The sequence below is a fragment of the Ciona intestinalis genome, chromosome 9 (genome assembly GCF_000224145.3).
Source record: "Ciona intestinalis chromosome 9, KH, whole genome shotgun sequence".
NCBI lineage: Eukaryota > Metazoa > Chordata > Ascidiacea > Phlebobranchia > Cionidae > Ciona > Ciona intestinalis.
In genome coordinates, this window is record NC_020174.2 from 4867046 (window position 1) to 4882814 (window position 15769).

The following is a 15769-nucleotide window of genomic DNA, read 5'->3' on the forward strand; positions in this document are numbered from 1 at the left end:
TTATATATGGGTGAGGTCTTTGTCGGGGACTTGGGATTTATGCCACAGTTGGCCCATTGCCCCAACACCCATGCTATTTATGTATTTAGCTCATACGAACACTGTGAATCCGTCATGAACACCATCCACAACTTGGTCTTTATCCTAACAAGTTACTACACCAGCTAAATAACATGGCTGTCAGGTTAGCTAACACACTGTAGCTAATATTAAAGCAGTGAACAAATTACACGAATTCCCCGACTACTCTGCCAGATAAAACCAAATGCTTCCTCTACCTAAACCTGATAGTGCCAAAGATAATGACTGGAGCTCCATTCCTCGAAATACCTGTCCACACCTCACTTATCGTAGTGAGCACTTATTTCCTGACTGAAACTTTAACGAAGCCAGTTTTCGAGCCCAGCTTTCTTTCCAGTCGGCTCGAGGCGAATGCGAAGTCGTCGGCAACAGACAGTGAGTCTGGTTGCTGTTTTGTAAACTTTCACTTCAGTTCGAAACGATGACATAGTTTTCTGGCGCCACGAATGCCAGTCGGTGCACGCTCACTATTACTTTCTGGGTACGGCCTGACTTGACGGTTACATCCATTGCAGTAATAGCACCCAGTCTAAGTAGCTCCTTAATTTGATTAGCCGTTTTTAGACGGACGTCAACCGGATTTTGTAGACAACATTTATTCCTCGTTACACGAAACAGACCTTTGCTGATGAAGTGCTGCAATACGTTTGACAACCAAACACATATCGGCGTCGATCAGTTATGGCAATGGTCGACAAGCTTTTTTCGTCAAATGGGCAAAACAATTTTAGCTGCATAATAAAACACAGGTTTTCTGATTAATTTCAATACAAACATGACAGTATATATGCATGACGGAATTTTCATCTCAAACTTTTCGGTTTAAAACCAAAACCACCTTCGCGCCTAAATTCAAGTCACGTCAGTTTTAAATATTTAGTCGTTGTGGCGTTTCTAACACAGGAAAACATCTGCACAACATACAATACACCTCATTAAACCATCCCAAAATAGCCCGTCTCGACACCATAACTCGACGTTAATTACACCTATGTATACTCGTCATAGCTAAAGACTTTTTGTGGTCCCAACCCTTGACGCTTTTGCACGAAACGAGGTACCAGGTTTGTTATCAAAATAGTGGCTTCGTTGTCTCAAAGGTTCGCTGCCAATGAGTCAGATATTCGTATATCGACTTCAAGGGAGCCTTGACACTGGTAGCTTCCTGTTTACTCCATAGGTGATAGATAACAACGGTTTGCAGTCATAGTTGCCCGACCGTGAGCAATAAAATATACACTCGCAAATGACACTTGAGCACACACCGTGGTAGCTGTAAACACTACATTACTATGAGTGGATAATTTGCCTTCAAAGCCGCAATAGAACTGTTTACCAACCGGCTAAAAAAAGCCAAAAAACAGCGTCAGCGATTTCACGAAAATAGTCCAATTGTAATCTAAAAATCGATGATGGAGAATTTCTGTCACTTGTTTGGGGTTGGTTTCTATATAACCAAATAAGTCCATACATGTTTAACAATGCCTTGTTTTCCGTTCCTACCAATACCAAATACAGGTGAGACGTTTTATGAAATGCGGTTGTTTTTGCCGTACACAAGTCGCGTTCACGACCCGAAGACGTCATATAACCGAACCCTAACTCGACCTGTCAATCAAATCCCAACCATTCCAACTGGGTTAGCGGTAAGCCGGGATTTCTTTGGCGAAAATAACAGAGTACATTCGTCGGCTTAGCGATATTATTAGAAGCTGTAATTTGCGGCGGGCTTGCACCTGTTTGGGGTATTTGTAGAGTTGTACATGGTAGTGCAAGTCGTCACAAGTAGTTACTTTCCACCATGTTTAACACCCACGGTTCGAACCCTATCACCACCTCGCCTTACTGTGGTGTAGTAGCGCATAAACCACGCATTCCGTGACAATACGCGGCCGGGCAAGCTTTGAAGTATTTCTCTTTGAAGTCAGTTTGCAGCGATAGAGAAATCAGACTTGTACAAAATAATTCGCCCGACACGTCAAACCTTCTGCGGGAGCCATTAGCATACTTGGCTTTTAATTTCCGTTACAGCGTAGGAAATTCTAACAAAAGCAGAGAAATTATTTTTATTCCCGTCTCGATAGAAGCCGTCTCGCTCGGGTGATTCCCTATGACGTATTCGGTCACGCGTGGCCACACCCGCACAAAGCAGCAGAGAATATAACAGAAGGCGTATCAAACTATCTTACTACTTGACTTATTATATCGTATCATTGCTTCTTTTGCAGAGACGGATGTTACCATTTAAGAGGCAAAATACAATTCGTTGAACTTGATTTTGTCGGCTACGTATTATATTATAGCACTTGATCCTGTCTTATTCTCACTACGATTCATGTCACCCCTGGTTCAAGTGTGGGGACAAACACTGAACGATTAAATGGGTGTGGTGACGCATTTGAATGCAAAGGAATTCTTTTCAAACGATTTTCAATTGAAACTCAATCCTATCTGTCGAAAGATCGCACGATTTCCACGATTACGATGCAAAACTCGTAAGTGACCTGACGTAACGCGTATACAAATTAAGAGCAGCCTATTCGCATTCTTTGAAGTCCTACATTTGCAATACTATACACATAGCCCCCTGAGACGGCGCATTAAATTACTGCTAATAAATGCCTTGACACGATACATTATTAACGCATCTGTTCAATAAATAGACGCTAATACTGACAGCAGATAGTGTTATAGCAACTTATAGGCAACAACATTTGATTTGTAAGATATCCTGCTAAAATAAAAAAAGCAAAGAAAAGTTAGGAAATTTGACGTTACATATTGTATATATATAAAGCGTGTATTAGCACAGTGGTTCCCAAATATTTTTTTAGCGCGACCCAAATTTAGGGTTTTGTGAACATCGCACGAGCCATGTACCCAAGCCCCGAACATCGAAAAAATAATATTTTTAATGTATGCATTCTATACTATTTAGCACATATATATTCATATACTAGAATATAATGTATTCAAACATTCATACTTTATTCACACACATTCAACACATATATATGGTAGTAAACCATGACTATACATACTTGTGGTAGCCCATAGTATTAGTGGCAAATATAATTGACTTAACTTTTGGTGGTCTTGGGAGAAAAAGCAAATTAGTGGCGGCGCATTAAATGTAAGTACCTATTAACGCATACGTTGTGCGCGAACGAGATTAACGGCTCAGGAATAACGAGAAACACAATGAAAGTTGCTTGTCATTTGTGCGCAAGTAGTAATAATGTACTCAATGAGGATACGGTTATATAATTCTATACATATTATTTGTTTGCTACCAAAAAGGACGAGAAAAAAGACCATCTTACCCCAACCTACTATATATATATATATATATATATAAATATATAGTTAGTCACGCAAAAGTTGGTCGAATCGCAATAACAGTCGTGAGAAGCTGTCATAGTTCTGCCTTCCCATGACGGCTACAGTTTACGTTGCGTTTTCGTACGCTACATACCAATAGCCGTCAAGTGCGTGTAAACTGAAGGAGGGTTGGGTAACATCCGGTGGCAAATCACCCCCTTAACCATTTGCCGCTCACTGCTAAAGGAAGTTCGTCCTCAAGAATTAAATAAGCCGTAAAGATCTTAAGATAACGTAGTTTTGGAAAAAATCGGAAAACTATATTCATTTGCATAAACTGTTATCGAATGCATATGTACATTATCACGAAAATGTGACCGCGCAAACATAACCAGGTAAAAATACGATCACAAAAGTATAAATAAGCCGTATTAACGTTTTTATATAACGTTGTTAAACCATTGCTGCATAAAACTATAGTATCTAATGTTTACATCAAATTAACCATGAAAATATTAACCGCTTATCTGAACTTATTCGATCTACTATATTGACGTTCGTAATGGAAAATTCTAAGTACTTCTGTGAACATTATAAGAGCCTGCCATAGTTTCAATACGGTTCGTTTAAGAAACATTATACCAACCTGTGCCTGTATGACCCGACAAGACGTAACGGTTCAAGAAATCGGTTTGAAAAACGCCAGTAAGTCAATTGCATTGCAAACACGCGCTTTGATATTCTATCTTACGACATCCTTCATATTAGACTTGTTTATTTGGGTTTTCTGCGCTAAATATTTTACTATCAGGACATTTCTAACTCGTTTTGGGCTCTGCTAATATAAAATCGTTAATTTTATTCCGACGTATCGTCTACCATTCGACAAGATTTCATTAATACAAGAAACGTTTAAACAAAATAAACGTTTTAACCACTTTTACACCATACTTGGTGGTTAAAGTAAGTATCTCAACCACCTGCAACTTATAACTAATCTACAAAAAAGATAAAGTCTCGCCAAACGGCGAGCGAAACTTTTGAAAAAACGTGTTTCTACCAGATGAGCGAAAAATACTATACTTTACTTTACGTTACGCCTGGTAGCAGAAGTAACGGTTTACTTGTAACATGACTTAACTTATAACTGATCTAAAAAATCCGCAATCAAGATTAAGCAACTTAGCCAGAGTAGCCAGCTGGCTAGCGTTGCAACAATAGCTCTGACTTGAAACTGCCACAGTAACTTTAACGCATTCAGCTGCCTAACGATAAACATCGGTGTGTTGTATGCTACCGTATAACAAAGGCTTGTCGTGCCCCGCAGTCTTCTTCGTGGCCCCGAACAATCGCCGAAGTTTGCGGCCGTCAAAGACACCGTGAGAAGCTGCGCGCACACAAAGCGGGGGCAGAGCTTGGATGGTTTAAACCCCACAATACGGAACTAAGAGACACAAGTAACGCCCGGAACAATAGACACGCCAACAAGTTACAAGATAATCTGCTTCCGACCGGAATATCAGTTTGTCACGTGCCTAGCTCAACGAACGAACTGCACACTTCAAAATCTAAGAATGCTAGAACCGCATGCTATATTTATAATAAGACATTTGGGCGTTTTTACTGAATAACATATTAATTTAAATTTACGCCTATGCGAATATGAAAGAATTTCCGCGTCAAAAGCTTTCCTAAGAAAAGTAGCTCTAACATAGCGAAACATAAGGAACATCAGTTCATAAGAACTGCCAGGTACCTATTTTAAAGATAGCATTTCAATTTAAAAGTGAAACTTTTTCGAAACTTCAGGCATTGCTGCGAACCGAACTCGTCTTGCGAACATTTATTTATGAGGAACTGTGGCCCAATAACACTGCTGTACTTCTGTACTTCTGCTACACGGGAACTTGTACGAAAAGGTGCGTTCGTGACGTCATTTTCGATTTCAAACGAGACAAAGTAGACGACAGGTTAGTAATGGTTTGTGGTCGGTAAACAATTACGTAAGCGGTCGGGTGCAGCTATGACCTCATCAGTTAAAAGACTTGAACTGATAAGAGTTTCCGCTCTTGATTTATTGTTTGTTTGAAAAAGAAATGAATGACCGAATCTTGACATCACAGATTATAGTTTTAAACAGAAATGTATGAATGAAAATCGTATCTTACATATGGGCTGTCATGTTCTATTAAAACTAACCAGAAAACCAATGTTTTATGCACTTTAATAAAGGATTCTAAAAAATACTCATATATTTGTCTGCATGAATCGCACTCTGAGTTTGGTAAAAATAAACGATTGGATTTAATTTACTATAGCACTGCGTTCATCACTTACTACAATCAACTTTTTTAACATCATCACCATTTAAACAGACCCTCTCTGGCTGCAGGAGGAGAGTTTCGCTCTTTGTTCGCATGTTTGGTAAAAAATAAATAACTAGATTTCCTTTCGTTCATCGCCAACTACAAATAACCTGATATCTTTCACTCGACCGTTTAATCCTGACATTGCTGACCAATAACAGAACATTCGCGATATCTTAATCCAGCCGTCAATTAAAGGATTCCAGGGACTACTGACCGGGCCTGAGTAAAGAGCTGACTTAGATAAGAAGCCCTGCTGCTGCTGAACAAAGGAGAAGCAAAAATATAGCTCGGTCCAGTTTTAAATAATACTTGCGACCGAAATCCCAGCGGGTTACGGATTGCGGAACAGCTTTCTGCGTTGCATTTTTCTGCGGTCAATCACAGGAAACGAGATCGGGAATTTACAAGGTCTCGGCGGGATATCAAACGACAATTCCCGGCACAATTGAAATTTGAAACCCCGGCGAATTTCACTGCGAATGTCATTTAGAGATGATTTATCAGAAACATGATCAACTGGAGTCGACATCGCAGTCTATACCACAAACATACATAGAGTACAAGCGACAAATTTCCTTATCTTGCGATCTACTTTGACGTCAAGTTACGACGAAAATAACAAAATTGGACTCTAGTAGACAACGAATATTATAATGCCAACAATTGATCCAACTGGCGCTGGATTTCATATTGAATACCCGCATCTTTCTACAATAACGTTCACGCTAAAGCTAGCACGAGTTGAATGAAACAGAACACCAGTGTTATAACGACTGTCGTTGCCTGTCATGCGAGGATAAAAAAGTTACATTTATTCATTTATTTAACCATTCTTTGCTAACTGTTATCGTAAGCGTGAATGAAATGTTTACCATACAACTACTTCTAACTTACTCTATGCTAAACTATCCTGCACATCACATAACTAATTCTACAAAGCACATTCATCGTTCAAGCAACCAAAGCGCCATAAGCTGCTTACAAACGCGGTGACCCAACAGAGCATATGTTCATGAGATTAAACATTACAAGTGCGAAGATAATAAGCTTAGCCGTCTCCTTAGTCCTTGTCCTAGTTCTTGCCACACGTTCTTAGCAAGATAGTGCAAATTATGAATCGGTTTAGACTTTAAACTGTATGCCAAAATTTTTTTATTGCAAAATACTGTCAAAGATACAAAACATAACAGAAATCTTTTCTTATCTCTTAGAATACGATAGCAGCAAAGCGACAGTCGTTAGTAATAAGATACGATACATTCATTATGCTCAAACGTTTTTCGTAAGGTGTGAACCCGATTTATTAATCCCATATCAACGCTTCAATTTAAAACAATCCTAAACTTTAAAATCCTTATATTTTGTTTACACCTTTATGCTTACATCTTGTTCTTACCGATTTAACTTTGAAATCCTTTTTACATTTCGTCCTCTATACCACGACACAGTATCAGGTTGCAAAGCACATACAATATATCAAGCACGTGCGACAATATTAAGACTTATTGAAAAGTGACAGCATTATTATGTTCGAGCCACTTTGTCACGTGTTGTAATCGCCGATCGAATATCAAAGGTAAGCAAGCGACTCTGCCAGGGATATCAGGTAATTACAGGATCAAGTAACTTTGTTTACTTTATACTGTGGCCTATGTTACGAAAGGAACATTAAGCTGTAAAGTCCTTCGTGAACGTCGGTATGAATTAGGCGGTTTAAAACGGTTTTCATATTACCCAAAAACAAGACAAAGATCACACGTTAATGTTCCAATCGCCCAAATAATCAATGTTTCAGAAACTTTCCAACAATTACTAAAAACTCGAATCCCAACGTCTTGTAGCTGCAAAGTAAAGCAGCCACCGTATCATAAGATAAGAAGCTTAATGAGGCGGAACTACAAACGCTTACGGTGGTTAACGTGTGACGTAGGTGTCTGTGTTAAAAATAACCGACTTCGTGTTTTTGTGGATCTGGAAAGCTAGGTAGAAGCAAGATACTGAGCATATGAAAAACAATAGTGAAAAGTTGTATAGGGTAAGGTCCTGAAAAGTGCACACCATAGTATACCCCAGAGTTGCCCATTACCCCAAAGTTGTATATGTACATTCTATTCGATATAGGAGCGATCTTACAACCCAAAGCAAAGCCCGCCAATGACCTGGGATTTCAGCTAAAGTTGCTCATTACCCTAATGATTAAGCAAGAACGCGTGTGGTTGTATCTCCAGAAAATCTCAAAGACAAACAAAGCTAGGCTTGCACGTCCACTGTTACTTATACACCAACCCCGCATAGATAAGATAATTGAATTGCGGGCAAGGATTCCACTGCAAACCAGCCTTAGAGGTTAACCCATGGTGTAGGTATGGTATACACAGTAATCCGGGTTACCCGGCGAAAGTGTGGGCAAGCGGAAAGAAACAACAAACTAACTAGGCTGGTGGTTAACTTAGATAAGGATTTAAGGACTTTGAATCTTTGTACCCAAAACGAGAAAATCCGAAAACTTAAAATAACGAATTCTTTTTTTTCAAAGCGCGCAAAATGTGGGGTGACCTATTATGTCTTTAAGCTTAACGGATTTGAATTATAAGTCACGTATTAACTCTATTCTGTTAAGAGTTCACAGGGCAAGGCTTTTAATACAGCTTACTCTATCGAAAACCGTAAAATCGAACGCGAACAAATTGCCGGGTCAAACATTTGATTTCGTTAAAAGCTTCTTATATCGGTCGATTGCGTCAAAAACGAAGGTCGCCAAATCAAAACAATGAGTTAAAGTAACGTGTAGGTGGATCGTAACACAATCAACATCGATTTCTTGGATTAAATTAAACCACAGCTCAGGTATAAACCCCCAGAGAGACTGCATTAAAGAAATCGCTCAAATATAGTATATGGTGAAGGAGACGGGACACCTAAGCACATAATATCCAAATATCCTGATCGAGTTTTAAACAATTAACAACGGTCTATGCGAGTCGTGAAGATACGGTTTTGAAATTCTTTTAATGTTCTTTGTTTACCAACAAATGGGTCTAGAAAATAGAATGTAGGGTGTCCATTTTACCCCGACCAAATATGTCAACGAACTTGACTTACCTAATGGTCGTTCTCGGCTTCGACTTAAACTTCTTACGATTGGGAGGCTGGACCTGAGTCTACTACCACGTGACAAACTGTTATGCCACGTGACCTCGCTGTCGTTAGGAGATGAAGAGTTATAAGAGCAATCGGCAGCGTAGCTTGCACGGGTTCGAATCCCACCGAAGGAAGGTGCTGGAGTCTGGGTCTGAAATTAACGAAATTGTAATTAAAAATGCTCATGGAAAATAGTGGCAGACGAGAAAGAATATACAACTAGTTTTACAATCCAGCAAAGCATTCATAAAGTTTGTTTGTACTTTAACAGCAAAATATCTTTATCGCGGCTTTTTAGGTCAAGCCTAAAACCTTGCGAATCCCCTGGCTTAAATAAGCGAGGAAAGACACGTAGTCGACTGCACGCCAGAAATAACGGTTTGTAAACATTAATTGTTTTCACATTCACTCGATACGCCGGATTGATTCCTTTATAGAAAAACCCAAGGTGTTTGATTCCATGCGAGGCGGTTCGATTCACGGACGCTGAGGCACTGCCAAACATATAGGAGGATAATAATTCAACTGTTTAGAGACGGCCACACACAAACGCAAGGCGAAACAGCAGCCAAGATTCGGTAGAATTGTTTGATCTTAAGCAGGGCGCGTTTCCCGCCGAACAACGGACCATAAACAGCTAAAAATAGACCCCTATGTCATGGGTTGTATGAGACAACGGAAACGTCCCTGTGATATATTATATGAGCGAAAGTAACTTATTGGCCGCGTGAAGCAAAAGCCGTAATTTAAACTTCGCGGTTTAATGCTTGAAGTAAGATGGAGCGAACCCGTTTTCGAATTACAACGATATTATATGAAGACTCTCACAAGGATCGTATTGGTAGATATACGATGGCATAATCTTTGGTGAAAGTGTTTTCCCAAACAAGTCTGGACTTGATGTTTTAAATACTACAAACTGAGTTTTCAAACTTATAGTTTGAATGAGTATTTTAATATCTTCGTTAAAATTAAACAAAAATTGCCTCGCAATTCGTTTAATAGTCTTGTTGGTCGTTATTAAAGTAGATTTTTAAGCTCAACTGGTATATGTAAAACGTTAATTTTGTTTTAATGTTATATCGTGTTTGTGTTGTTGTGTCAACCCCTGATGATAAATTGCAAATAAAACGTTGAAAGAAAATTAACGAAAATTCTCTTCTACATTAGGCCTGGTAGCAAAAGTAACAAGATGTTTGTTTTATATCTGTCTACTTTGTAGCTTAATCGCATAAACCTTAAAGACGGCACGTTTGGAGATAAAATGAAAAGAACTTATTCACATTTACAAAATATGCGCAGTATAACGTGTTGAATGCAGTAAGAGGTAATGAGTTTTGGGGAAATCTCAGCGAAACCAAACTTATCGATTACTCGGGTTACCATTAGCGTGACTTAGAGGGCAAAGGTCAAACTGACTGGTCAACCATAGTGACCCCGTTGGGGATTCGGTCGAATATTAGGCGTTTTTTTTCTAAGATTCTTTCTGTCATGAATTTTTGAGTCTGGTCATTATCTAGTGCTCATGAATTTGGACGAATCTTGTAACGAATAACAGGCAGGATCAAGTGCTTCGAAATACGTAACAAACAAAAATTAAGTTTAATGAATTGTACTCTGTGAGATAAAAAGATTCCGATCTTTAGAGTGCGTGTGTATATCGTGACACGTAACAGTAGTCACACCTGTGGCTCGGTGTCGCCAATTAAACAATAAATAGTTTCAAGTGCTGAGTTGGTATTTCCCATAGTGAAGTATCGCCTCGCATTCCAATGATTCAACTCTACCATGCGGCGATAATCAGCCACAAGGGAATGAAGGGAAACGTGGGAAAAGCCGCGGTCGCAAACCGAGGCCGACTATATTGGCAGCCCCATTAATGGAATTCTAGATATGTATTTCGCGTGCTACAAAGTATCAGGCGCTCCATTGGATTCCATGACACGGAGGTATAATACTGTGGGGTACGATGGATACCGTTGACACATAATATTCCAGGTATTATAATGTCCCATTAGTTATTACAAAATTGCGAAATTTAATGTTTAGATTTGTATCAAATATTTCGGAAAGTCTGTCCCAATGGCATTCATTTTACCCTACTTTACTTGCTTTGCCGTTGTAACTATTTCAATAAACCAAACATTAATCAACTTGATAACGATCGTTTCAATAAGCCGTACCGGGGATACGGTTTACTAAATTTAAATGATAAATGCGCTCTTTAGCGTTCGTTTAACCCCGTGTTTACGGCCAACTAACGATGGTGCATTCTTACTCACACTAACGGTATTTCGTGGCCGATAGTATAGAGAATGGTCTCCTGGGGATAATGGTTTAAAATTGCTTGTTTGTGTCCATGCTGCAGTCTGCGGCTGGCTTAGAATAATCTCGGTGAATCTTTTGGTGTTAAAGCTAAAATTCACAAAGTAAAGCAGTAGAAATGCGATATGTTTTACGAAAATTCTTTACATTCTACGTCGTTCAACGGGGAAATGTTTTAACCTGAAAGTAATAAAATTTAATTGTATATACTGCTCTGACAGGCCTACTAAACTGGTTTTGTCGAATCATTTCTCTGATTAAGCGACCTGTATACTGTAGGACATCGAATCGTCGGTACGCTGATAAATGCCAGAGCTGATTTATAGTAAAAAGTATGAATGAAAAAAAATGTAGAAAAAAAACGCAAACTAATGGTTCAAAATTTATTACAAACACAAAGTGAATCGGTTTGCAAATTTGCGATATAGTGCCTTTGTAAACAAAAGCGGTATAAAACCACTTAAAGTTATATTGAGATAAGTCGTCAGTGTGGTAATTTACTACTTTATTTATATGGTTGGCAAACAGGAATATCGTATTTTTCGTAAGATTTACGGTGTGTTGACTTTGCCATATCGAAGCTATTTTCAAGGAGGGCTCACAATTTAAACCAACGATGGAGTGTACATAGTAATCTTTAAGAGCGCGGCGGCAAATTTCTATAAACTTGTGATCTCAAAACGCAATCGACGGTTACTGTGATATTTCTTTTTTTCGTTGCACCAGATCCTTAATGTATTTCATTTTCTTTTACACAAGAATCGTTCAACTCTATGAGCACTAGATCATTGAAGAAGAACTGGAGATCACCAAACAATATAGGCGTTGATCAACGGTAAGTATAGGTTAGTGCTATTTATTTGCTTTGACAAGGCGCTAACCGAGAGTTACGTGGCTGCTGTTTACACACTTTGTGGTGTGACTCACATAGAATTCGAGGACAAGGATCGCACTGTTTCCATTGCGTGGGTAAATAAACTTGGTTACGATCAATCATAGAAAGGAATACTGATGGGTTATGACATATGTAACAGAAAGCTGGGTACTGAGACAGTAAAACTAAAACTTCATTTATCATACCCACTTATCCACCACTAAGGTTCCATTAAAATAAAAGACTGACAATGCCATTTTAGGCCAAACATATATCACAGAATACAATTCGTAGATTTTTGTCGGTTATTATTTCGTAGCACTTGATCCTTAAAATTGCGTAATAATATATTTTAAGGGATTTATATATAAATGTGTAACCATGAAACGACAAAACGTATCTAATCCACACTGTAAGCTTACGTTTCAGCAATACCTATACAAGTTAGCTTCGTAAAACATAAAATAAAGCATAAATGTAAGCTTGGCTGTTGCAGTAAAGTAAGAACTACCTTCGTACCTTCGGAAGTTTTTAAGATTCCGCTACCATGACTAAGTGGGCAAGAACACCCATTGGTTGCTAAATAAACAAAGCTTGCTTCTAGGGGAAGAGTTGGCCTCGCTTCATACCACAATAAACGCGCCGCTCAAGTAAAAACAAACCTTCACGTATATACCAATGCCCACTGAAGCGAACGTAACAGGCTTGACATTTAAATAGAGTTACAGCTGATTCGGTATATTTTACTTTGCCAGTTTAACGACAAATGGAAAATACTGGATATTATGTGCTAACGGTACCCAACTTACCCCACAATATTGAACAAATGAATGAATAAAACTTATTTACCCTGGCGTGCCGGGCAATGGCAGTCGTTATAACATGGGTATTCTGTTTCACACATCTACTATATAAACAAACAGCGATTTCAACGCAAAACTCATAACGCGAGAACAATATGAGTTTAATAAAAAATATATAAATGCATATTAACCTTATACTGGAAAATAGTTTTAACAAATAACATACAGACCGGCTTACCTTTTATTCTAAATTCACTGATATAATCCAATATCTACATCAGCATGTCTCTCCTACTGGTTCAAACCTTAGCATTCTAAACGCAGGTAAGCATGAATAAAACATTCAGAACGCTTTTCAAATCTGCTATAACTCCACTGCTACATTAATATACCACATAATTGTAGGTACGACTTAGATTAAAACCTAATTAAGCATGCTTAACGACATTACCATACGCGACCGCATGAATGACAGACATATAATCAAAAATCAAAGCTAAGTCTCGAATACTAATCAAGGCCACGAACTTCTAAGAACTCGCTTACTCAGCTATTAAGCACAACTGTTGCCGCTTGGTCTAACCATTAAATGCAGTTACCACGGCCCTCGACCCACCCGCCTTTTTCCTTGGCCGACTTTTGATTTTGAAACTCTCTCTCGCTCGTGGGTGGCGCATCCCTCCCAACAATGAGCGAAAAATCCGCATCGAAGCCTGGATTAAACCCCCCTATTCCAAGATATAATGCCTTACGAAGAATTATTTATACGGATATAAATTACCGCATTTGCGAAAGCCATTAGACCACAGTGGGGTAAAGACACCGTTAGCGCTTAAAATTCTGTAAGAATACTGTAATGTAATTCTGTTAATAATCTTTGTTTACTACTAAATGGGGCAAGAAATGTGAATGAAAACATGGAATATCTTACCCTAACCTACAGAATACAGTTTTTGCACAAACAAATTATCCAACTCCCTCAAACTAACCTGCAAACACACACAAGTCATAAGCGCACTCACAACCAGAGGCGAATTGACCTCGTAGAATATACACAACAACGTAATTATTTACTGAGTGATTACTTTTGTGACTTGTTAGTTTTCACGCAGCGTTTTATGGCCACAGTTTTTCAGCGCAGTTTTTATGATTCTAAAGGCCTCTAATTAGAAAAGGAACGTAAGTTTTTAGGTTTATGGCAAGAACGAGGTGCAAAGACCACAAGAAATAAAACGTTCGTTACAACGCGGCGTAATGGCGAAACTAATGACCCAAAACGCTCTTAATCAATCTCATAAATGTAACTAATAACGTTATTAAAAGCGTGAAAACGGAATTGTGTTAAAGAAACATGGGAATATTACTATGACAAGATTTAGCTTTAACATAATACAGCATTGTGTGGCTTGTATTTGCAACAATTCCACTTCTGGCAATGTAATTCGTGTGTTATGGATTTATGTCACGGGCTAAACCTTGTTTGGTTTGGCAAAGAAATAAAGCTGCAGTTTATTAAGCTTTGAAAAGTTAACTGAGACAAGTTAGAAAACGGAAAACCAATGTTTGACTTTTGGAGTTCTGTTTATTAACGGTTCATGTCGCCTCACTACAAATTGATGGTTTATACACTGTAGTGGTCGCTTACACAGACATAGGTCGCAGGCTGCGATTTCTGGATCTTTTTGTGGCAACTAATGTTGGTTCGAAAGGAAACAATTGTTATAAACAACGCATTGTGATGTCATCAACCGAAGATTGTGTCGCGTGCAAGGGTATGACATCATAAAGACAAGACAATCGCTCAGTTTGATTAAAATTACGAGAATTATCGAACCTTGAATCAATACGAGGGAGAGTGATTTATTACTGCAGGGTATAAGATGGATACTGTTGGTCACGGCCTGCTAGACACTGCTGCGTATCTTTTGTGGGCCTTGTGTTATGTTTTAGTATGTAATATCCCATATTCACTAATCGTGTTTAAACAATTAACAACGGTATTTCAAAGTCGTTAGGATATGGTTAAATATTTATTTAAATATTGTTTGTTTCTATCAAATGAGAAGATAATAGGAATGAATACGTGTACCATTTTACCCCAACCCAAAAGTGCCATCATACCTCAGGCTTTACTATATTCTGAAAACAAATGTTTTGTTTCTCTAGTATTTATAGGACTGCTTTATGGTTAAAACGTTCTTCAACACTGCTATTACTTAGAGCTATTTATAAACTTGGTTTTAAGAGAAGACGTCATAATTGGCCGTTTTGTTGAGCGCTTACGTCAAACGGCGTTTGATCTACGTATGTATGACGTCATACCAAAACTTGAAGATATTTTCAACTTCATTCGCTTGAAATTTCCACACGGCGTGGTACAGCTGCACTGTGTGCTTTCTTACTGTCGCCATATCAAACAGCACTAAAAGGGTGGATTATTATTATACGATCCATCTTTTATGTGGTTGGTTGCGTGGCGGGGCAAGGTCGACGACATAAAGGGAGCAGCCATGCGGAAAATATAGTTCGTTCCGCTATCGGCGCTCCCACGCAAAAACTCTTCCATTAGCCGGCGCCCTGCTACTGCGCATGCGCGAACTAGCTGTGATTTTGCCCGATTCTAAAATATGAATGAATGTAACTGATTTATCCTAACGTGGCGGTGCAACGACAATCGTTACAACTCGCGTGTTCTGTTTCACACACCTCGTGTCGACTTAATTTGTGGACAAATAGATTTTGGGAATTTTATCACTTTTTATGTATAAGTATAACTGGCAATTTGAACACCCCCGCAAAAGTGACCACTGGGTTGGAGACGTTAAGTGTCTTGCCCAAATACACATACACCCACT

General features: G+C 38.7%; 1 protein-coding gene across 5 annotated transcripts in view; it reads right to left on the bottom strand.

The window, feature by feature from the left end:
- The window catches only part of LOC100185798 (coiled-coil domain-containing protein CG32809), a 48293-nt gene that overhangs the window by 25012 nt on the left and 7512 nt on the right, over positions 1 to 15769 (bottom strand). For 3 of the 5 annotated variants that reach the window (XM_026835807.1, XM_018813181.2, XM_026835808.1), the window contains one exon: positions 8874 to 9063. In XM_026835807.1, coding sequence (XP_026691608.1) covers positions 8874 to 9063 — 190 coding nt within the window. Of the gene's footprint in view, positions 1 to 5739; positions 8354 to 8873; positions 9064 to 13152; positions 13255 to 15769 lie in introns of those variants that run through there. The other 2 variants (XM_026835810.1, XM_026835809.1) reach the window with 2 other exon arrangements.